The sequence below is a fragment of the Chrysemys picta genome, chromosome 4, assembly GCF_011386835.1.
Source record: "Chrysemys picta bellii isolate R12L10 chromosome 4, ASM1138683v2, whole genome shotgun sequence".
In the NCBI taxonomy this organism is placed as follows: Eukaryota; Metazoa; Chordata; order Testudines; family Emydidae; genus Chrysemys; species Chrysemys picta.
Window position 1 is genome coordinate 26655795 of NC_088794.1, and position 23340 is coordinate 26679134.

The window sequence follows — 23340 nt, forward strand, 5'->3', positions numbered from 1 at the left end:
TTTCCTCTTGGACTCTACTTTATTTGGTAAAACTCAGAAACCAAACCACAGAGATTTCACTTTCCAGACCCTTCCTCCCTGAGCACGCCACAAATCCTGTGGAGAGAGAGAGGCCTTCTCTACCCTTTGAGCTTCATCACCCAGACAAACAGGCACCTCCACAAGCCAGCACGGTATCTCCCCCATCTTCCCAGCACCAGAGAAGAGCCTCCAGCCCATCCTCATTACAGAGGCAGAAGGGGGTGTAGGAGGCTTCCACTTCAAAACACAATGAATCAAAGAAAATAAAATAAAAAGATACTAGAGACAACAGTGAACGAGTGAGCCATGGGGGAAGTCCAGGCAGGGGTGACCCTTCAGCCAAGCGCTAGCAGTTACCCAATGGGAGCAATCGGCCATGACCAGTCCTGGGTTGGGAGCCGAGGTCCACAGGATTGGTGAACCCAAGCAGGAAATGATGTGACGCCCAGCCAAAAATCACATCCCCAAGTCCCTAGCGAGATGGCTTCAGTTCAGAGGTTCTCCCCTTCCACCCGGGAAAATAATCGCAGCCTCTGGTGTCATAGTGCAATTGGCTAGGGACCCCCTGGCTGCAGGTGGGAAGAAACTCCATATTCTACCATGGAGGAAGATGCTAGGAGATGAGTCCGAATCCTATTAATGGATCCGGGTCAGCTCCTCCACGATCTTTATCAGGTCGTCCACGGTGGCCTCTCTCTTCATGCCACTGCCATCGTCAATCTGCAACAAGGGACAGATGTGTTATAGCAGCATGACTGGGGGGGGGGAGAGGAGGAACACAGCTCTTACAGAAGCACCCCTGCATGGACCAGGGTGAAGGAGTGTCATTCAAAAGACTAGTACCAGAGAACAGATTCCCAAAAGCTTCTGCTGCTCACTTGGAACTGACCTATTCTCACACTCGGACCCCATCTCACCTGTAAGTTTGCTACCACCTCCTGCATTTTGGGCCGGCTGATGTCCAGGAAGCTTTCAATCAAGTCACCATCAATGAACCCTGTGGCTGGCTCCGTCTTGCGCTCAGTGTGAAATGATCTCCAGGTGCAAGCGAGAGTCAAGGAGCAAAACCCACTTAAAATGCATCATCCTCAGACTCCCTTAAACCCCACTCAGAACAGAACTCCACCCCCAGGCATGCACAGCAGCTTCGTAGGACACACACTGCCCGCTTCCCACACATACATGCTACATCCACGACCACTGCAGCATTTGATTTACATCATGGCCCTGTATTTTTGAGAGAGACACACAGACGGACACTGTGAGCTCTCTGGGGCAAGGACTGTGTCTCAAGCCCAATGGAATCCCTGACCCTGACTGCAATACAACAGATACACACACTGCCGGATTCATCCTGCTACTCTGCAGAGCAGCTCAAAACATTCCCCCTATGGCAGTGATCTCCAACCCTTTTTATGCACAAGATCACTTTTTCAACTTAAGCTCAACCCAGAACCTACCTCGCCCCTTCCCCGAGGCCCCGGCCCGCTCACTCCATTCTCCCCTCCCTCCGTCGCTTGCTCTCCCCCACCCTCACTCACTTTCACCAGGCTGGGGCACAGGGTTGGGGTACGTGAGGGGCTGCAGGCTCTGGGCTGGGTCCAAGGGGCTCAGAGTGTGGGAGAGGGCTCCAGGCTGAGCCTGGGGCAGGGGGTTGGGGTGCAGGAGTGAGGGGTGCAAGCTCTGGGAGGGTCTTTGGGTGCAGGCATCATACGGTCACACTGCATCTAATTTCATAGAATCCACTGGACATTTCATGAATTTTACTTTTTATTGGTGTAATTTGTGAATTATGTCTTGTACTCTGGGAGGGTGTTTGGGTGCAGGCGTCATATGGTCACACTGCACCTAATTTCATAGAAGTCCACTGGACATTTCATGAATTTTACTTTTTATTAGTGTCATTTGTGAATTATAGATCCAAAATCCTTCAGGGATGGTCACAAATCAGTGTTAACATTCTCAACTGTGGGGTGTCCACTGGCTGAGCCTGGGGCAGTGGGTTGGGGTGCAGGTGGTGGGCTCTTGGGGGGCAGTTTGGGTGCAGGAGGGGGCTCCAGGCTGGGCTGTGGGGTCTGGAAGGGAGCTCTGGGCTGGGGTGCAGGAGCGGGTACAAGGTGCATGCTCCGGCCAGGAGGCGCTTACCACGGGTGGCTCCCAGGCGGCAGCGCAGCGGGGCTCAGGCAGGGCTGCCTGCCTGCCATGGTCCCATGCTGCTCCCAGAAGCAGCAGGAGCGCGGGTGGTGGGAGAATTTATGGAAGTTCACCAGATCTTTGTGTAACTGTGACCCACTGTGGTGAGCTCTGATCACTTAGACATGGTGTCCCTGGCACTTTGAGGTTTGGCACCAATACCCTAGGGTAGTGGTCATCAACCCTTCAATCGCGATCAACTGGTCGATCCAGAAGCCTCAGCCAGTCGATAGCAATCTTGGGGGAGTGGGACAGCGGGTCTCCGTGCGCTGCCTGTGCCTGCAAGCGCCATCCCCGCAGCTCCCATTGGCAGCACGCGAAGCCACCTCCCCCCTCCCTTCCCCCAGGGGCCACAGAGACGTGCCAACAGTCAACTGCTTCCAGGAGTGTGTGGGGCCATGGCAGGCAGGCAGCCTCTGAGCCCCGCTGCACCGCTGGACTTTTCGCGGCTCGGAGATTGCGATCGACTGGATGAGGCTCCAAGATTGACCAGCTGATCGCGATCGACAGGTTGGTGACCACTGCCATAGGGTATTGGTGCCAAAGCTCGAAATGCCAGGGACACCATGTCCAAGTGACCAGAGCCCACCACAGTGGGTCACAATTATACAAAGATCTGGTTAACTTCCAGGAGCCCGGGTGGTGGGAGAATTTATGGCAATCACTCTAGGCTTTGGCTCATCAATTCAGGAGTCAGCATTCTAGCACTCGCTTTGTCAGCCTCTATCCCACGCATAGCACAGCCTAACATAGTCGTGGTTTAGGTGACTGCCACTGTAAAGGCACCTTCATTGCTAAGCTCCTAGATCTGCTAGAGAAGGTGGCACAGAGCAAGAGGATGGGGAAGGATATAAGGAGTGCTCAATCTTGCCCACACTCTTGATGACTTTATTGAGTCTGTTCTGCATATCCAGCAGGAGGTTGTACCAGCTTTCCGACAGTGACGTCACCAGCCCTGCAAGAGAGGAGAGGGCAATGAGTGGCAGGGCTGGACGCAGCAGTTTCTTGGCAACCCTTGGGCCACATGTTGCAGCTCCCAGCAGGCTGGGAATAGCAAGCTCTTGCCTGGCAGTTAATGAGTTGAGATGGTCACAAGTGCTCCCCCCACCCAGGAAATTGAAATGGAAGTGAAAAAAATCACTCTCTTGCATATTTTCCACAGAAAACTTCATTTTTCAGCAAAAATTCAGACCCCAAAAGATTAAAATCCAGAAAAGCTGGTGCCTCTCGGGAGCTGTGGTTTAGGTACCTTATGCTCCCATTCCATGTAGGCCAGGCTCCCTGTTGGGACTACATCTCCCATGATGCACCACAGTGTCGCCTCTTGGAGAGGCAGCACATCATGAGACATGTAGGCAGTCTGAGGAACCCAGCCAAGGAAAACGAGTGGGAACATGAAGAAACAACTACAACTCACATGAGGCACCACAGTAGCATTTCTAAATAAATTTTTTTTTTTTAAGCAGAAGTATTTTAATTGCCCCCTCAAAAATCAAAATTTGCTGGTGAGAGCAGACACTGTGCAAATATTTTAAATTTTTCATCAAAAACCAATTTGCCCAGCCCAACTAATGGCTCCAGGAGGGCTCTGTTATCTAATCCACTTTAGCAGCTTCCTTTCAAGGCCCATATTAGTGCCCCCTCCAGGATCTGAGATCCCACACAACAGGCCCTAGCAACAGGGTGAGAGGCAGCCAAGGAGCACTCCCCTTACCAATCATTCCGTTGACTGTGCCGAAGAGCACCGAGCCCTGCGTTGGTGTGGACGTCTCGCCCAGGTTCTGCATGACCAGGGAGCCATGGCAGAACACGTTGACAAACTCCCCCAGGTGGAACAGCCCCACTTCCTGCAAGTGCTGGCGCTCCTCATCGGTCGTGGCAGCGCTGAAATGCAAGGACCCTGGTAGGCACCGGGGTAAGAACACAGACCAGAGGCACCACAGAGACATGTCCCCCTGCACACAAGCACACTCCCCATTCCAGTACTCTGAGTTAACACACACACCTCCCCAGAGCCACATTCCACACACAGAAGAGAGGCAAGTCCTGCCAGCTAACACCCACCTGTAAAGGGAGGGGATGATAGGATGTACCACCCCACCACCATTATCAGGCACTGCGTCATGCCCAGAGCCAGCTTACCTGTCCTTCTGGCACACAAACAGGTTAAAAGCATTCTCTGCTCCCAGGAAGTTGTCATCGTCCAAGATCTCCACAGCGCTCATCCAGTTTGGGTTGAAGTCTCGAGCAATCTTAAAGGGGATGACACACACCAGGGGAGATCAGGCCCTGCTGTGAGCCCCCAAGGTGATATCCTCATGAAGCCACCCTGCCCCACCCAGCACCAAGGTTACAATGGCATGGGGGGAGCCCAGCGATAAAGTCAGGTGGAAGGAGGAAGCGCCAGCCCATGTCAGAGCTAGAGGAAGGAGGTTTGCACATTCACAAGGCCCCTTGGAGGAACAGCAGGACAGTACAAACGCCAAACAGTTGATGGGATCACGATCCCATCTCCCTAAGAGAGGGACTCTGTGCCAGTTTTCTGCAGAAGTGGCTCTTTCTGGAGGAGCCTAGGAAGGTGGGGTCTTTGGATGGAAAAGCAGGCTGATCCCTGGGAGGACTACACCAGAGAGCCAGCTACCCCAGCAGCACATTCCCTACCCCGAGAACGTAACAAGGATCCTGGCAGGGCAACCCATGTTGCTTGTGAGGGGGGCTGGTCTCTCATCAGGACACCTTGTACTACCAACCCTGGATCCCACCACAGGAAGCCAGGACAACCCACCTCCTGGCCCCATGGCAGGCACCAGATATTGCACAAAGCATCCTTTCCTCAAGGCCTGTGACACTGAACCAGATCCCCCAGCAGCCTGTCTCACAGGAGCCCACAGAGATCTGCCAAGGGGTGGCTTCAGTAGATCCTGTTCTTAGGGACATTGCGCCTCAAAGAGAAGCCAAGCTCTGTTGGCTCTCCTCTGGTCAAACTGCCCTCTCCTCACCCCACAAGCTGCTCTCCCTTTCCTGAAAGCCCCTTGCTGTACCACAGGATCGAGACCCCCATCCCTTGAATCACCCTGGGTGGAAGAGTATCAATACCTCCTCAAAGTTACCCTCCATGGGCTTGTAGGCGAGAAGCAGGACAGAGCGCATCAGATCTCCAACCAGGATGAAGTCCCCCTTGGTCTTTACGTAGAGAGCCATTATGTTATTATAATGGTTACACTCTGTGCGCAGCTCCTTCTCTGCCGTCCACTCATACAGACGCACCTGAGGGAACGGACGTGTGAGCCAGGGCCAGCACAGAAACACGAGAGGGACACAGCAGCCCAGAATAGCCCAGCACACCAGAGCTCAGGAGCTCTTTCAATCTCGTGGCTGAGCCGCCTCCCAACTCTGGAGGAAACTCTTCCCTGGGATATCCAGGGCCTTGCTGGAGCCTTACCGTGCTGTTGATGCTGGCTAGGAGCTTGCCGTTGAACTCCACCATGGAATACACAGCCCCTTTCACTTCCTTCTCGGCCAGACTCTGCAGTTTCCCTGGAACGCACCAATAGACTCTTTGGTTACCATCTGTGCCCCCCCAAGAGCAGCTACAAGACCCTCTGTGGAACCCAAACAAGATGCTCTACTCAAGTCTGTTCTTTCCCTAGAAAGGCTAAGTCCATTTCTCAGCCAGTCTGTGGGCAACTGCTGGCCCAGTGACAGTAGTGGAAGGATGTGAGAGGTAAGACTGGAAAGACCATGGGATTCAGACTCTGGATCCGGAAGGAAGTTAGGGTGAAGGATTACTGTGTCCTAATGGGAGATGGGGAGAAGTTACCATAATTTGGAGGTTGGTTCACAGCAGAGCAAAAGCCCCCAAGCAGCAGAAGAGTCTGGGGGCACAAGCTTTCTCATGGACAACTGGCAACCATCTGTCAGCAGGCCTGTGACGGAAGCCAAAGTGCCTGTTGCAGTGATGTCCATTCCCAATCCTCTGGGATTAGGGGGTGATCTCCCTCGGATGATTGGAGTGCTGCCAGAAGGACCCCGTACAGGAACTCAGCCTTCTCCCTCTTACCATCTGAGTAGTGGAAGACTACAATGCGACCCTGTTTGGGCTCAGCCTCCTCAGGATACACCATGGCCGTGCCCACGATGAAGTACGTGTTGGGGTCTTTGCCCAGCTTGCAGGAGACCAGGCTTAGGGCGTATTCATTCTGCAGGAACTGGTGAGCGTGGAGCACTGGGCGTAGGAAAGAGAAAACCAATTGGGTTGTGACTAAGAGCCCCCTCCCCTCCCACGCTACTGGACCAGCCTATCAAAAGGAATTAAGAGCCTGCTCCATGTGCCCAAGTGACAGAGCCAAGAGCTGTCCTGGAGACCCCCTCTTTTCCTGACTGTGCTTCCGCTTAGTATAACCCCCTTGGCCTTACACCCAGCCCTCCTCCAGGAGTCCCCATCCCTTTGCCTTTCCTTCTGATAAAGCCTCTTTTTCATAGAACTGCTGTTCTCATCCATGCCCCTTTGCCGCATGTACATTGCAAGGGAAAGTGTTCAGCAGGTGAGCTGGGCCCCCTCCTGGGGACAGGAAGAAGGCAGTATTTGGGGTTGGTACCTTCAAAGGTGTGCTGGTCTATGATGAGTAGATTGTGCACCTCCACCTCCTCTCCGAAGGATGTCTCGTGCGGAGCGGTGCTGCTGGAAAACAGCTTGCTGGAGCTGACGCTGCTGGACAGGGCCTGGGACAGAGAGCGAGCGATCACACCCTCAAGCTACTCGCAGCGGCCTGGCACACTGGGAGAGCAGAGAGGCTGAATGAGAGAGAAAGCTGGAAATGCAGGGCAGGGGTAAGAAGATGAATGAGATCCCAGACAAGCCTCTTGGCCAAATGGGCCTCCGACGTGGGGGAACATTTCTTCCCATGGGAAAATCCAGATGCAGCTGCTCAGGGGCACATGAGCACATTGGACTCTCCCTCAGAGAGTCTTCTGAAGCCAGACTGATGGAACAGCAGAACAGAATTCAGGCTAAGGGGCCTTTAAGAAACACATAGAATGATGAGATGGAAGTTTCCATGGCAGCTTCTGAGAGGACCTTTGTCTCAGCCATGGAGAAAAGGAAACAGCCCAGGATGGATCAGCGATCCCATCTAATGAGCAATCGGAATGGTAAGGCCCAGGGAAACGAAGGAGACCTGGGGCTCCGGGCTGAGAGAAAAGGGGAACATGTGGCAGGGGAAACTGCAGAGTCTGCTAGAGATAAAAAGATTCAAGAGTCTAAGACAAGAATCCCACCCTCCCTCCTTCCCAGACTGCCATGGGGTAGGGCAGTGGGGTCCGCGTACTCAACCTTGGGATGAAAAGATGGCCAAGGAAAATATGTATCACCATTTGGCTTGAAGAGTCATGTTTCCAACAGCTGCTAATCCAGCGGCCCAGCTCCTGAGCCCACATGCCTTCCCAGAGCTTCCTCTCACCTGGGTGCTGGCACTGGGTCTCAGTGCAGTGGTGCCCCCACTGGCATCCTGCACCTCAATGCGACTTGAAAGCACGCCAAAGCACTGAGAAACCTCCTGGTAGCAGATCTTCCTGCAGGATAAACAGAGAAAGCCGTGTGGGCAAGGACTCCTCAGGGGGAGGGGAGAGAGCATGGCTGAGGCTGAAGAGAACACAGCGGCTCCCGGGACACTAGGCTGTTATATTGCTCAATTCCCAGACTTCTCCTTCCTACAGCCCCCAAGCTGCTCTGAGACTGCCAGTCACCAATCTCATCGATTTATCCATCTCACCACTTCCACACACCAGTGGAAAGGTGGGGCAGCTCCTCTTTAGAGGACGACGAGCCGTCCCATCGTCCTTCCCCACTCTCACACAGGGCGCAGACCCAGAAACCCTAACACCCCACTGCTCACCTGGGCGACTCGTAGAGGGGAACCGTGCGGATGTGCAGCTTCTGGATCTCGTCGATGGTGCCGATTGTCAGGGTGCTGTTGTTGGCCAATGCCAGACTGTAAAGAAAGGAGACTGTCAGTGATCAGGCTTGTAAACCAGGTGCCCAGAGAGGAAGCCACTGACTCCAGGGCTCTGCGTAGCTAGGATGCTGGGAGAACAGCCAGACTAACACAGCACTGATCTCCTGATTCTAAGGGTTACTGGGACCCTGGGCGGGAAAACCCAATGCCGGTATATGAGGAGGGACAAAGTAAGCGATGGCAAGTGTCTTCTCATTCAACACCATCAGGGCAACAAAAGAGCTGGATTGATTGTGCAAGTGAGGAAGTGGAGCGGGTCTGATAGCATCTAAGAGGAGGGTTTCCCTTTCCCATTCTCCATGCAGCTGCAAGCTGGCCTGTGGGTATAGTGCTCACTGAACATGCCATCACGTTCCACCTTCTTGTCAGCCAGACCTGAGCAGGGAAGGCACGTGGGGGTATTGTGCCTTCAGACACTAGATCAGGTAGAAGGATGCAGCTGGGAACCCTCCAGACATGCTGCTCCTTACCTCACTTGGGCCAGTGCAGAGTCCAGAAGCCCCTCCCCTCTGGCATGGGGGGGAGAGCGTGCTCACCTGTCAGGGTAGCCATCCGAGTTGAGGGGACACATGTAGTTCACCTCCTTGAGGTTGACATTGGAGAAGACCAGCTTGTGGTTACTGCTGTAGATCACAGTGGGGCGGTCAGAGCAGGCAAAGACATTGGTGGTGGAGAGTGAACGGAATGTCCTTAGGACAGTGGGCTGGGTGCCCAGCGTCACTTTCTTACGGTCGCTCAGCAAACCTATAGTAAGGGAGCAGCAGTGTTAGGAGCTGCCCAACCAAAGGGGATGGGAGCTTTTGGAAGAGTGGGATCAAACCATGAGACACACTGGCTGGAAGGGGCCCACGTGGAGGCCAGAGGCACTATGCTGTCGGCAGAGGGTGGCTGTCAAAGGGCCTGACGCAAAAAGCTACCCCATGTCCCCTCCAGGAGAGGGAAGAATAGCTCTCCCTCGAAAAGCAGGCAAGGGGTGATCCCCCTCCTGTAGCAGGAATCCTGATTACATCGAGTATCTGAACAGAACCTGCCCATCAGACTCCCCAGGAATGTCAGGGTTGTTACAAACAGGTGAGATCCCTGCCCTGTCAGGGCATGACCTGACCAGGATGGAGAGGGGAGGAGCCATCATGCCATGGAGCCCAGCCCACTTGGGATCAGAGAGAGGATTCAGAAGAGGTAGAAAGGGCATCTGATCAGTCTCACCCCCCTCAAAAACCAGAGTAGGAAGGGCCATGTACTTACCTGTCTCAATGCTGAGCCCAAAGTAGAAGAGAGCCCCATCTCCCAGGGCGCAGAGGAGATAGTGGCTGCTCTCAAAGGTGGTCATCAGAATGGAGCGGGGAATGATCTCTGCAGGGATAGGGAAAAGAGAAGGCCCCATTAAGTGTCACACACAGCTTTGTTCACTGCTCCCAGTACAGAATGCCTCAGAAGCAGCGCCTACCTCCTCCCAGCATCTCCTTGTGCAGCAGCTCAAACGAGGGCAGCTTTAGGATGCGGGCTGAAATGTCAGTCCAGAGGCCGATGGCACACAGAGGGGACATGCCACTAGAGTCCCCCAGTGGGGTGATGTCCAGGCAGGCCACCTCATGCTCCATCTCTGTGCAGCTGGCAGGCAGGCAGGAAGGAAATGGACAGGTCAATAACCAGGTCTGGTTCCTCTGGCCCCCAGCAAGGGCAAGGGGATCACACCCACCTTATTTGCCTGAGCTCCTGGGGCTGGATCTCCAGGTAGTAGAGTGCTCGCCCCACAGCCACCACCACCTGACTGCTGTTACAGGAAGCCACGCTGATGTTCTTCCCCTTGGGCTCTTTCCATTCACTCACGAGGGCTTTGGGCTCCTGAGTGACCAGCCGCACGGAGGCAGAGGTGATCTGGAGGAGCAGGAAACACTCCAGCTCAGACGCAGGGCACATTCACCCTCAACGACACTCAGCCCAGGTGGAATGCTGCCACCCTCCCCATTACTGGGAGCACATTCTGTAGGCCTCCTCCCATGATACCTCACAGCCCTTTCCATTCCAGCCAGAAGCCCCCTCCTCTCCCACTGGCCTAACCAGTACCTGGATCAGTTGCTGATGGGCCACGTTGCCACAGAAGAATGTTTGCTGATCATCCACGAATCCTGTCAACTCAGTTTCCTCCACTTCCTCCCCGTTTAACATCAGAACCCTACAAGAGAGAGAGAACTCATTAACTAGGTGCAGAGCACACAACCCAGAGCCTGCCCCAGCATTAATCCCAGAGCCTTACCTGGTCTGGCCTACAAAGGACAGCACCAAGGTGTTGTCGGTTTCACGATGTGAATCTGACCTCAGGGGCCATAGGCCTGCACAGGGAAAGATCCCACTATTACTCAGAGTAAACATCTCAGGAAAAAGCTTAGGGAGATGCCCCTTGACACACCCCATACTCCTGCCCAGCCTGCATGCAGGACACGTTCCCCCCTGAAGCTGTAGGTCACAACCACATAGACCTGTAGAACAGGCTGGCAGAGCTGAAGGCTGGCACATATGCTCTGCGCTCCCAATGGATTTACGCACCTTTAATTCCTGGCAGGTCGATGCTGGCGTGTTCGTGAATCCCAATCCCGTTCCGGATGATCCTCAGGGAGCCCTCCTTAAAGGCGCCAGAGCATGTGACCAGCTAGATAGAGCAGGTACCCATTAACATTCCTCCAATTCCTCCCAGCTAAGGTCTTGGTGAGGGGGGAAGGGGTATGGGGGGGGACGGGACACATCTCCTCCCACTATAAGAAGAGGCATCCAGGTAAGGGTCTTGGTAGAGGGAAGGGGTCTGGTGTCCCCTGTGTCCCAAAGGAAGTTCTTTGGAGGTGGCTCATCACCCCTTCCCCACCCCAGAGTCTGATCCTCCAGAGCAGTCTCATGGGAGGGCTAATCTTCCTTCGTGAGAAGGGATCCACGGGAAGCAGCCACCCTAAGACCCCTGCTTTGCACTCACAGCACCACCATTCGCTGCTCCCAACACAGAATACCCTACAAGCAGTACTTATCCTCCCTCCCAGCATCTCCTTGTGTAACAGCTCAAACAAGGGCAGCTTGGATGCCCAGCATGGAGCACAGTCTATTCCCCCTTTGCAGTGGGCATGTCCCCATCTGAAGCAGATGCACTCAGCACTAACAAAGGGAAGGTAGAGCCATTATTACCTGCCCTTGACCCTGTCTCTCCAGATCCACCACACACATGTCCACGATGGGGCCCAGGTTGGTGAAGGTTTCCATGGCCACTACATAGGAGCCTTGTTCATTGCTGTCCACACTGAGCTGTGAACACAAAGTCATTAGCTCCCAAAGTAAATGCAGGGAGCAACCAGAAGTGGGCAGCAGGTGGGGAGGGATCTGAGCTGTTAGCAGATATCAAACTCCCATAATGCTTTGTACATAAGTCGCAGAACACTGTGGGACATGAATCAAAGTGCTGGTATTCTGGATCTATACACCTAAATGTTCTCTGTACACAGATTGAACCTTAGTCTGTGACCACGTGATGGAATGTGTGTAATCTCTTGCTGTGATCCTATCAACCCACAGAAAAAGTCAACAGATGTCTAGGAAACCAAGAAAAGAGACCACTTGTGACTGACGAAGGATACTTGTTATTGCAGATGTGTTTTGTGATTGATAAGATAATAAACTATTGAGATGTTTTTAATTCATCAGGATTTGCTTGTTGTCAGAGACATTTTCTATAATAACAACTTTGTTCAAAATACCTATGTGCTTATCAATCATGTACACTGAAATACCATAAAGGAAATTTCACAAGTAATTAGGCTGTTGAAAAAGGAATTCCTTTGTCTCTCTTTGTAAAGACCCATGGCACATAAGGAGCTGAGGTTTTGAGACTTAGTTGGGAGTGAAACAAGAACATTTCTGCAGATCGGTTTGGTAATGTACAGCCTTCCTTTCTGTATTCTGTATTGTGCTATATCAATCCTTAACTAATAATCTGATTCATAAATACTGACTGAGCCTGTTTATTCGACCTCTTATCAATAACCGAACCTCCAGCGAACAGAGCAGAGAGGCCTGCAAGAGGCAATGGGAAGCAAGGCAGAGCCTCCCTTGACCCATCCAGCAGGGAGGGGAAGGGTGAACAAACGTGGCTGCAGATAGAACTAGATAAGGAGAGGGCTTCTTCTCACCTTCACGAGTTGTGAGTCCCCAAGCCGAGAGCCGACAAAGACAACACCATTATCTAGGTAGGTCAGGCACTCTGCAATGGATGTCTAGGCGAGGAGACAGATGGACCAGCAGGTTAGGGGGAAAGAGGCTTGTAGCAGATACACAATTCAAGCCCATTGGAAAGCCTCAGGCCAGAGCAGGGCCCTCTGCCCTGCAAACACCAATCCTAAACTCCAGCTCCACGGGAAAGCCCCTAGAAGGAGGTTGAGATCCGTAGCCTGAAGGAAAATCCTTTTAGAGAACCACCAAAGAGTACAATGACAGTCCGAAGTACCAGCCCCAATGCAACCCCTGAAGGTGGGGACACTAGCAAAGGACCCACACTTGGTCACTCCCACAGACATCCTGGTGCCTCAGGGGGTTCGGAGCTATGAATATAGCAGGGAATTAAACCCCACCCCATCCCAGTCTCAGTGGAGACTCGCTTCCCTCCATTTAAGTCCCTGAGCTGTGCTTGCAGCTCATGAACTTCCCAGGCAGAGACCACACATGGCACAGCAGCAAGGGGGAAGAGCGCTACCTCTCCAAGCAGCTCCACACGCAGGTCCTTCAGGCTGACCGTGCCATCCATCTGCTCTTCCTTCTCCAGAAGCAGCATGAAGAGACGGCCCTCCATATCCCCCAGGAGGTAACGGGACCCATTGGGATCCACACGGTTGTGGCACACGATTGTACTTTGCTGCAGGCAGAGAAAGAGGTTGGAGTTACTGGGCCCCCTAGCTTGGTGTCCAGCTCCCAGCAGCCGCCAATGCCGGATGTGTCAGAGGAGAGTGAATATGCCCACAATGCACCTGGCCAACAGTACAATCCTGTGTGAGGTGCTGAATTCCCCCAACCCTTGTGGCAATCCGCTCGCTCCTTGGGGCAGTGATTTGATTCCCCGCTGATTATATTGTGCCAGTGACTATGTGAGTCTGTGGTGGACCTTCCCCATTATCAACTACTCAGAACTGTCTCAGGAATTACAGGTCAGGCTGAAACTTCTTAGGCCCATTCTCAGCTCAGGAGTGACCCCCTCAGAAACCCCCATTCTGCTGACTGAGCACTTTCAGCAGATAAATTATCCCGATGCTGTTTTGGGCCCAGAAAGCTGCATGCCAGCTTTGTCTCAGGACTCTGAACAAGTGGTTTTCTGAGTGACAGACGCTGCCCAGCTTCTGGTCAAGACATTTGGTTTGGGATTTAATGGCATGCTCCTGCAGCCCTTACCCAAGCAAATCTCCCATTGACTTTCAGGGCAGATGTGCCTGTGCTAGGTCCGCAGGGCAAGGCCCAGAGAGACTCCCAGGCAACATGTTACTTTTCTTACTAATGCAGCACGCATCAAAGCATGGGCCTCCAAAGAGCCTGAGCTGACAGCCTGTCAAACACTCAAGCCATGATGCCTGTATCTATTTCCCAGAGATCTATTGCCACATTCTAACCCATTGTTGTCTCAGCCTTCAAATGATCTTCTGATCATATCTCTGCTTTTCTTTCAGTCTAACACATACTCACTCCCCTTGCTGCCTCTGTGATCTAGTTGATGCTTCCTGTACAACTTGCACCCAGGAATCATACCCCTCTGATTAGGATCAAACCCCCTGGCTCAGATACCCCATCTGGGCTCCCCTCTTCCCAAACCAAGCATTCCCTCACACACAGTGTTGTATTCAAGCTTCAGATCTTTCACTGCTACAGATCCTACCTTTGCTGTGAGCCTCATTCAGCTACATCCCTGCTTTGGCTTGGATGAATGCCCGAACCTCACTGTGCTACCTAATGTATTTCTTTCTCTGAGGCCCCAGAACCCCAACCGGCTTTTGGCTTTACTGCATTCTCCCCGGCACTCAAAGCAGAGAGCAGCCCCACCCATATGTGGCTATAGGGGGACCAGGCACATGCCTTCTTCAACATAGAACACAACCCTCAAGTGTCCGAAGGCAGGGATCAACAACTGTACCAGACACTCATTCATGCGCCCAAAGGCCACATCCCTACATTGTCACATGAGAGTAGAGCAGTCCCATCCCACAGACATGCAAGGGGGAGAGAGCAGTTTAAAATCCCAGTCTGGAGACTCCTTAGTACAGGTGGGCCTTAGAACTTACTACATGCAGTACCTAGGCACAATGTAGAAACTGAAGTGCAAGGGAGCCAGGCTCCAAAAGCAACTGTATCCATGGCCCTAGGGATCAGCATTCTCGAAAGAAACTCTCTCACCTTTATGATGGGTGGGGCTATAGCCAGATATTTATCGCCATTGTGGTAGGTGATGGACTCTTGCCCAATGATGATAGCTCCTCCAAAGGGCTCGGGCACTGCAGAAAGGGAGAATGCAGACAGCCTCATTAGAGAGTACCTGTAACAAGGGTGAAACATCACCACTGAAGCAAGATGTAGTAGGTAAGATCTTCTATAAAGAAGAACTGACCTGCAATTACCATGGACGCTTCGGCCTCTACATTCTCCTGTTTCCAGGGACCCTTGTTGAATTCCTTCTCTCGCAGGGATACCTCGTATGTTTTGACATGGCGGCCCTGGGGATCCTGCAGAAAGAGAAGCAACAGAAATCACTGCAGCAGGCAGACAGAAGTGGGGGGTTGATTATGAACATAGTGAGATTACTTGCAGAGTAATAAGGAGGCTGCAGGGCTGTAATGCCTGATTAGGGGCCGCAAAACAGCAGGGAGCATGGAGTCTGACCCTCCACAACCAATATCATGTTAGAGTGGAAATGCTTAAGCAATGCCCTAAATCACATTATCCGATTCTCTCAAATACAATTTAATTTTCTACAACCTTACTGCATGTGCATGCAGTACCTTCTAGAGATGTGCTACTTGACTTGCCCAGAAGGCAATGAAAATACAGACTGTCTTGTTATATTTCACTATTTTCTTTACTGACAGTCTTTTTAAATAAGTCGCCTTTTCTCTCATGATATTTATGACAACACCCATTATTTGTACTGCAGTAGCATCTGGGGCCCCAATCATGGATCAGTCTATTGTGCTAGGTGCTGTACAAACACATAATAAAGACAGCTCCTGTCCCAAAGAGTTACAGTATAACAATCTGAGAGACAACAGGTGGATACAACAAATGGAAGAGCACATAGTAACAATGAGATGATACTGGCTAGCATAAAAAGCAGTGGTCTCAGCAGACCCCCTCACTGACCATTATCCAGTTTACCCATGGACTCTGCTCTTCTATTCAGCCAGCAGGGCAGCCTTCCACAGATGCAGTTTAGGAGATCAGGCAGTTAACTATCAACCTAACCTAGCTGCAAACATGTAAGCTAGTGTGACAGCCAGCATGCTGACTGAAACACCAGGGGGACTGAACCAGGGACCTCCAAAGCTAAAATTGATCCAGAGACTCATGCTCTGTAGCTGGGGCTGTAACAATCTCATATCCCCTGTGGATCAGGCACAGAGAGGGTCATGTAACACACACTGACTAGAGGGTTACATAAACTCTTGCTATTACTTAAAGTTGTTATTTTGCAGTATGTTGTATAAGCACAGTTTACTAGTACTTTTCACAAAAATGATTTTTCTGAACTGATGTTTATCTGACACACAGAATAGTGCTCTGTACTACCAGGTTACAGAAAACCCATACAGCACTATTATTTCGAAACTGTATGGGATCCAGGAACTACAGACTGTATTGTAAAGATGCAGGTGCCCAAATGGGCAGAGTTCAGGTTGTGAGCATGATTCTATTATGAAAAATTACTTTTTTTGTCGTCAAAGGGCACTGTTAGGCTCTCTGTGTGTTGTGTCTTGACAATTTTCAGATCCAATCAACAGTTTCTAAGGAAAAGATTTTTACTAACTGCCTGCTCTGCAAAATCAAAGTTAAGCTGGGTTCTTTCCGGCTCGCACTTCAACAAAGATTATGCAGCTGGAACTTAAATCACTCGGTTGGCAATGCTCTAACTCAAGGAGCATGAGTTGGATTCTCTTCTGATTGTGTTGGCAAACCAGTGTTAACCAGAGTAAAGAGCAGTAAGAGCTTAAGTAAGAGTAAAGCAGGAAACAATTACAAGGAATACAAATGGGGAATAGATTTGAGTGTAAAGCTGCTGTTTTAACAGTAGCTTTTCAGAGTAAAAATGCATTTTAACTCTGGCATTTCTGGACCAATATTGAGTCCTTTCAACTGGGATGTTTTTTTAACAGTCTTTTGTATGGAATTTTATTCCTATTTGTGGTATCAGCCTTTGGCATTTAAAAAAAAAAAAAAAAAAGGGACACCCACCAACATCTAAGAACATGCACTGCAATTCTGCTCATTCCAAATTCTCTGATCAGGATTAATAAATTTAGAGAGAATTAGACACGAAAAATAAACTCGGAAACCTCTCCCCGCCTACCTGCACACAATTCGGAGAGACAGCAACCAAACCAAACCAAACGTTTTATGACAGAATGAATGAGTCAGACAGAATGCGCATCTCACTCTGCTGCAAGGGCAAAATTTACTGCGCTGCATTAAGTGTTTGTTGGCAGACACAAATCAAACCAACCCTCCTTTCTTATACCAGGACTGTTTATTTATTATAAACAGGGCATTCATAGCTTCACTCTTAATTAGAAACATTTACAACCCCTAGGTCTGTGGAAACAAAGCCCTGTTTTGCTACTGACTATATGAAAGACCAAAGTCCCCTTGTCTCTGCTGCTTTGGTAGAAAGAGGCACGTTGTGAGTACAAACCTGGAATTCCTGAGTTCTTACCCAGGCTCTGACATGGACTCTATGAGCTTGGTCAAGTCACTGCCACTCTCTGCCTCAGTTTCCCCCCCAGCACAATTGGGGAAATGCTTTCTTAATCTCACAGGGGTAATTTGCACTTTATAGACTGTTGTGTAAAGGCCATTATTTATACTTATTAGCTTTAAGGAAGCCACAAACATCCCAAACTGGGTGCAATGGTTACACAAACCTCATTGCTGTAGCATGTGTAAGTTTTATGGAGCACAGATTAAAAGCATTACAGGCAAATGTCATGATGGAAGGGTTCAACATCACTGTGGTTACATGGACATGCCCTGAAGAGGTCATTGCTAAAGATGAGGGGGAAGCTCAGGCTCCCTTGGCCTCTCTGCTCAGACTGCCAACAATTAGCACACTGTGGCCTAGCGGATAGACCACTGGACTGGGAGTCAGGAGACATGGGTTCCATTCCCAGTTCTGACACAGTCTATGTCACAGCTCTACTATGTGTCTCAGGTTTGCCATCTGTAAAATGGGGATAATGTTACTGACCTCCTTTGTAAAGTGTGCAGATCTACTGATGAAATACACATTATAAAAGCTACATTAATATTATTACTTGTGCTCGTGACTTTTATGTGATCTAGCCATTAAGAACTAAACTGAAGCTACCAAACTCATTTCACACAGGCACCAAGAAGCCATAAGACAGCAATGACTTTCAGTCAGTGTCTATCTGCCTGGGCTAGATTTGCACTGGCAATGTAAAGACAAAGGGCTCCATGTCCTCTCACCAATTTTCTCAGCCAGACAGCCCACAGAGTTGGTTTGTTTTGAGATGTGTAAGTGGAGATTTAACGGTGCTCAGAAATATTCCCTTTGAGAGACTATCCCAAAAGTAAGACAGGCTTGAGGCTCCTACAGAAATGAAAAGTAGCCTTAACCTATAGCTGAACAGGATTTACTGACTCCTTGTAACAACTGAGGAGGCAGCAGATCAGGGCCCAACATCACCTTCTATAAAGAAATAGCCAGAACCTGTAAACCCAATCTGAGCTCTCCTCAACCTACCCAATGCATGTTGAGAGACATTTCTGCTAACCATTTAATGAGAAATAGTCACATCTAAAGCACCAGTCATCCAAGAATCTCAATGCTCCTAAAGAGGGAAGACTTGACCTCCCGTGGAGTGCTAATACCCATGTGGCACAGACAGAGGTGAGGTGGCTTTCCCTAGGTCACACAGTCAGTCAAGTCCTGACTCCCACCCTCTTGCTCTAACCACTAGACCACAGTGCTGCTTAGCTTAGGTTCCAGGACAGCATAAATGACTTGGACAATTACAAGGACATTCAGGGGCTCCAACTCACACCCAGCACTGCCCACTGGATTTCCAATACCATCTATTCAGGGACAACTCAAGGAAGTCACCCAGGGTACCTGGTAAACAAAGCAGATGGTAGGAGCCTGGCAGCCATAGAGGAATTTGACATCGATGACCTGCAGCTCCTCCAGGCGGATGTTAAAGGCCTTTAACTCCTTGTTGTCCCGGTCCAGAGGAATGACCTTGAAGAGGCCATCATAGAGCCGCAATCCAATCATCCGACACTCTGGGTCAATTATGCCAATTATACCCGTCTCTGAGGGCCGACCAATGCGATCCTGGGAGAGAAGAGACTACTATCAGAAAGAGACCCAAACAAAGAAGCAAGAGAACACTCAGTGAGGTCAAGAGACAATGTCCTTTCCGCCAATGGGCCATGACATCCTCCAAAGATAAACAGCCAGACTCAATAACTGGACTCTCAGTTTCCTGTAGCACAAACACTTTGCAGTCTTTTTTCTAGGGAGGCAACATGGCTTAGTAGATAGAGCACCCAACAGGGATACACAAGACCTGTGTTCTAATCCTATGTCTGCTTGAGTAACTCAGACATGTCACCAACCTGTGCCTCAGTATCCCTATCAGTAAAATGAGAATAATGATGCTTACCTCTTTTATAAAGCACTTTGAGATCTGAGACCTAGGTATTATCTGTAGATCTCTTAGCACATTACAAGTAGCAAAACTGTGGCACAGAAAAGCATCTTGGCCAAGAACACGCTCAGCAATATACTGGCAGATCAAATCTCCTGACATCCAGTCTTGTGCTCAATCCATTGCATCACAGCTGCCAATTATACCTCAATATTTGAAAACAGATGAAAGGTGCTTTGGCTTGACAACTGGTGAGGAGGGTTTTGTCTGAATACTAGTGTAAGAGACCAGGCACAGAGTCAGTTGCAGGATCAGGACCTTAGGTTGCGAGCTCCACAAGGCAGAGACTTGTAATTATAGTTTGTCTATGCCAACAGCAAAATAAAACCAGCATTCACAAAGGGAACCCACCACCCTTTACTGCACTGCCCATCCAACTTACCTGCACATTGCCATGGGCTCGGGTGATGATATCAATGCTCTCACCACTTTGCTTGTACTCAAGGATACAGGCATTATATTTGGCTGTCAAGATGAACAGCAGGTCCTTGCTCTCCCCCTAGGAAGAGGGAACATCAACATGCTTTCAGGAAAACTCATACAAAGGAAACTCATCCAAACTCCTGGCACTGAATCAGAACAAATTTCACCCCTCATTCCACAATCTTATCCCTTCAGCACCCCAGCCGGCACCATACCCCACCCAGGGCCGGCTCCAGGCACCAGCTTATCAAGCAGGTGCTTGGGGCGGCCGCTTCGGATGAGGGCGGCACGTCCAGGTATTCGGCAACAATTCGGCAGACGGTCCCTCACTCCGCCTGGGAGCGAAGGACCTTCCACCGAATTGATGCCGCAGATCGCGATCGTGGCTTTTTTTTTGTTTGTTTTTTGTTTTGGCTGCTTGGGGCGGCCAAAACCCTGGAGCCGGCCCTGACCCCACCCCACCACCAGGCACCACACTCACCTTTGGGTGGAAAAGCTCCATGACTGCGATCTTGCCATACATGCCCACCTCCTTGACGGGCCGCAGCCCCTCTGCCGTGACCACATAGATCTCAAGGCGTGTGTTCTTCGCTATCAGCAGGTTCAGGTCCTCCGAGGACGTGAAGTGCCCTGCAAGATAAAGCATCACAAGGCTGCAAACCAAGGGAGCAACCCAGCAGCTATGTCTCCCCAGTGGGGCTCACACTACACCTCAAGCGCCCCGCTTGTTCCCTCAGCACCCTGCTCACCCCCTTAACCCCACTCGTCCTCACTCACCCGCGTGCTCCCCAGCACCCTGATTGCACTCCAGCCCCTGGCACCTCCAGAACCCTGTTCACTCGCCCCCACACACTGACTGCCCCCATCCACCCACTGCCTCCCCACTCGCCAGCCACCCACCCATCGGACCCTTCCCAGCCCGTGCCCCCGCCCCGCGGCCCTGCCCCCCAGCCCCTCCCCGCCTCAGCCCCAGCCAACTCCTAGGGCGCCCCCCTGCCCCGGCCCCTCACCCCCCCGCGCGGCCGGTACCGGTGACGCAGCCGTTCACAGCCGTTGGCTTCTGCGCCGTCACCACGTAGTTGTAGGACATGGCGGGGGAGGGGCGGCCGAAGAGACACAGAGAGCGAGGCCCGCGCAGCCCTGACCGCCGCCTCCCGCACCAGCGAGATACCACCGCCAGAGCGCCGCCGCCGCGCGGGGCACCACGGGACGGCTACCAGGAGGACCCGCGCGCGCGCCGAGTGGGGCCCGGATGAAGATGAAGAGGACGCTCTGGCCCGCCTGGAGGACCCGCTACGAGCATAAGAGTCGGCAGGCGGGCGAGTGAGGAGGGGGGTGTGTGCTGCAGAGCAACTCCTCGCTCCCCCGTTTGTGGATGGCACCATGCCCCCACCCCCCGTTACTCCCCATGGGTGGCGTCGTGCTCCTCTCCCCACCCCCGGCACCCTCTGTGGGTGGCATCGTGTCCCTCGCGCTGCCCCCCATCTGCATGAAACCCACTGTGGGTGGCTCGCTGCCCTATCCCTCCCGCCATGCCCATGCTGGTAGCACCATGGCTGCCATCTCTGCTGCTTTGCCCTGCGATGCCCCTGGTGGAAGGGGCCGTGCCTGCTCTGTCAGCCCCATGGCCGCCTGCCTCAGTTTCCCCACCACAATGGCCCCTTGTGTTCCCCTCCTGCTGCCTCTCCCTGTGTCTCTGCCGGCCCAGGGAGCGGGGCTGTGGTTTTACACCGAGTACCAGGCTTGGCCTTTGGGTTGGGGGCATGGCAGGCAATAGAGGTACGCCAGTCTCACTGGAGCACTGAGCAGGGCCAGGTGGGCGTATCCCTGGGATCACTCTTCCCTGCCTCTCGGCAACGTCCCCTTCCTGGCGCCAGCAGAGTTTGGACTTAGGTTGAAGTCCGTAGCCCCGCAGGCAGGATTCAGCCTGTTCGCAATCCCACAGGGCTGTTTTGCTGTCCTGTTCAGTATCCTGCTCCCTCCCTGTCTGGCTGGAGTGAGACAGACATTCCCCCAGACTCACCCCCAGAGCTATATATCCTATCTGACCCCCGATCTCTTGCCCCAGGTGAGGGCAGCTCTGCTAGGAGGAATCGGGCCCCTTCTTGCTGGGATTCGCTCTGCCCACAGGGGTGCCTCAATCCCCCCCATGCAGGTGAGTCCCACAGCCTCAAAGGAGCAGGGATGGAGTAGGGGGGAGGAGCTATAGCTGGGGCCCCAGTCCCACTGCAATGGAGGTGTAAATCCTCTGCCCTGCATGGGCTGACTTGGCCGTGTGCCCCTCCAGCAGCATGAGGAGTCCTGGTACCCTGCTGTGATCGGGAATCCAGGGTAGTTGTTGTGCTGGCTGCATTTGACTAGTCTACAGTCCCAGGTCCTGTTCCTGAGGCCTCTGGGTCACTGGGAGATTTGCCTGAGTAAACGCCTCACAAAGACCTCAGAGTTTGGTCCCCGGCTGGCAGCAGCACAGCCATGCCCCAGACCAGGGCCGGCTCCAGGGTTTTTGCCGCCCCAAGCGGCGCAAAAAAAAAAAAAAAAAAAAAGCTGTGATCGTGATCTGCGGCAGCAATTCGGCGGGAGGTCCTTGGCTCCGAGTGGGAGTGAGGGACCGTCCGCCGAATTGCCTCCGAATAGTTGGACGTGCCACCCCTCTCCGGAGTGGCCACCCCAAGCACCTGCTTGGCAAGCTGGTGCCTGGAGCCGGCCCTGCCCCAGACACATGGCACAGTGGGGCTGTATGAGCAGAGGCTGGCCAGGCAGGGGCCAGTCCCCATGCAGAGCAGGACTGGGATCTATTGAGGAGGCCCAGGGTTGTGCGAGGAGGGTAGTGTCAGCATAGAGCAATAAGAGATGGGGGTGTGGATATAGGGATGGTGCGGTAATGGACCTACGAGGAACCATGCCTCTGCTTCCCTTGTAACAAGGAACTCCCAGTGTCCTGCAGGGGAAAGGCACCGTATCCCATTCCTCAGCCCCCGAGCCAGCCAGTCATGCTGCCCTGGGTTGGATGGGAGCCAGTACCCCCTTGAGGGGAAAGGTCCTGTGGTCCATTTCTTCCTCCCCCACTAGCCAGCAGTCCTCCCAACAGAGCAGCGTTGTTTGAGCCCCTGCAATTGTTTATTCAAAGCACATCTGTTTCCAGTAACTCATCTACCCCTAACTACCCAGGTAACACCCTCCCACGCCAGCCTCTTCCCAGCAGCAGTGCAGTCAGGAGCTGCATGACTCCTTTCTCTTGCTGCCTCCCAGGTCTCCAAGAAGCTGGTGAACTCGGTGCCAGGCTGTGCGGATGATGCGCTGGCTGGGCTGGTGGCCTGTAACCCAGCCATCCAGCTCCTCCAAGGGCACCGGGTGGCACTGCGAGCCGACCTGGAGAACATTCGGGGACGGGTTGCGCTGCTGTCTGGAGGAGGGTCGGGGCACGAGCCCGCACATGCAGGTATGCGGTGTCAGGAGCAGGGGAACTGGGCCAGGCTGGAGGCATGGTTGGGGAGTGGAGTAGCCTGAGGCTGAGTTACCAGCCTAGGGCCCAGGAGACGATCTCATTGTCCAGCATGGTGAGTCACTAATGCAGAGCAGAGGTACAACTGCAGGCCTTTGGCTATGGATGTCAGGGCCCTGCTACACAGGAGTGTGCCGGGGTTGGTGCTAGTGGAGGATCCCATTGCTGAAGACATGACAGGAAGCAGGGAGGTCAGAGTGGAAGCAGTGCATGCTGGAAATGAGGCTCTCCC

At 52.4% G+C, this 23340-nt stretch overlaps 2 protein-coding genes across 6 annotated transcripts in view; one reads left to right on the forward strand and one right to left on the reverse strand.

Annotated features, from left to right (window-relative positions):
• Nucleotides 1-20829, reverse strand: DDB1 (damage specific DNA binding protein 1). Of its 2 annotated transcripts, none has more exons than XM_005289230.3 (27): nt 20636-20829; nt 20088-20236; nt 19566-19682; nt 18586-18807; nt 14851-14965; nt 14640-14737; nt 12958-13116; nt 12398-12481; nt 11400-11516; nt 10776-10878; nt 10486-10561; nt 10296-10404; nt 9928-10106; nt 9676-9839; nt 9474-9581; nt 8765-8972; nt 8109-8204; nt 7674-7785; nt 6813-6936; nt 6275-6439; nt 5657-5751; nt 5311-5481; nt 4357-4466; nt 3929-4098; nt 3067-3169; nt 939-1062; nt 1-741 (listed from the first exon to the last, which is right to left on the reverse strand). In XM_005289230.3, the coding sequence occupies exons 1-27, from the start codon at nt 20694-20696 to the stop codon at nt 658-660; spliced, it is 3423 nt and encodes a 1140-aa protein (XP_005289287.1). In that variant the 5' UTR covers nt 20697-20829; the 3' UTR covers nt 1-657. The 2 variants fall into 2 exon arrangements, with proteins under 2 accessions (XP_005289287.1, XP_042714085.1); XM_042858151.2 differs by lacking the exon at nt 20636-20829 and adding an exon at nt 20384-20547.
• Nucleotides 20793-23340, forward strand: part of TKFC (triokinase and FMN cyclase) — a 10646-nt gene continuing 8098 nt past the window's right edge. The window contains exons 1-3 of one of the 4 annotated variants that reach the window (XM_065591794.1): nt 20793-20929; nt 21675-21761; nt 22856-23045. In XM_065591794.1, the coding sequence (XP_065447866.1) occupies nt 21756-21761; nt 22856-23045 (196 nt within the window). In that variant the 5' untranslated portion in view covers nt 20793-20929; nt 21675-21755. Of the gene's footprint in view, nt 20942-21319; nt 21762-22855; nt 23046-23340 lie in introns of those variants that run through there. The other 3 variants (XM_065591796.1, XM_065591795.1, XM_024110636.3) reach the window with 3 other exon arrangements.

Coding starts and splice junctions, on each gene's coding strand:
- DDB1 (XM_005289230.3), bottom strand. CDS start 20,696: ATGTCCTACAACTACGTGGTGACGGCGCAGAAGCCAACGGCTGTGAAC. Junction 11,517..12,397: donor GGGACTCACAACTCGTGAAG/GTGAGAAGAAGC, acceptor TTGTGTTCACAG/CTCAGTGTGGACAGCAATGA. Junction 7,786..8,108: donor CCCCTCTACGAGTCGCCCAG/GTGAGCAGTGGG, acceptor TTTATCCTGCAG/GAAGATCTGCTACCAGGAGG.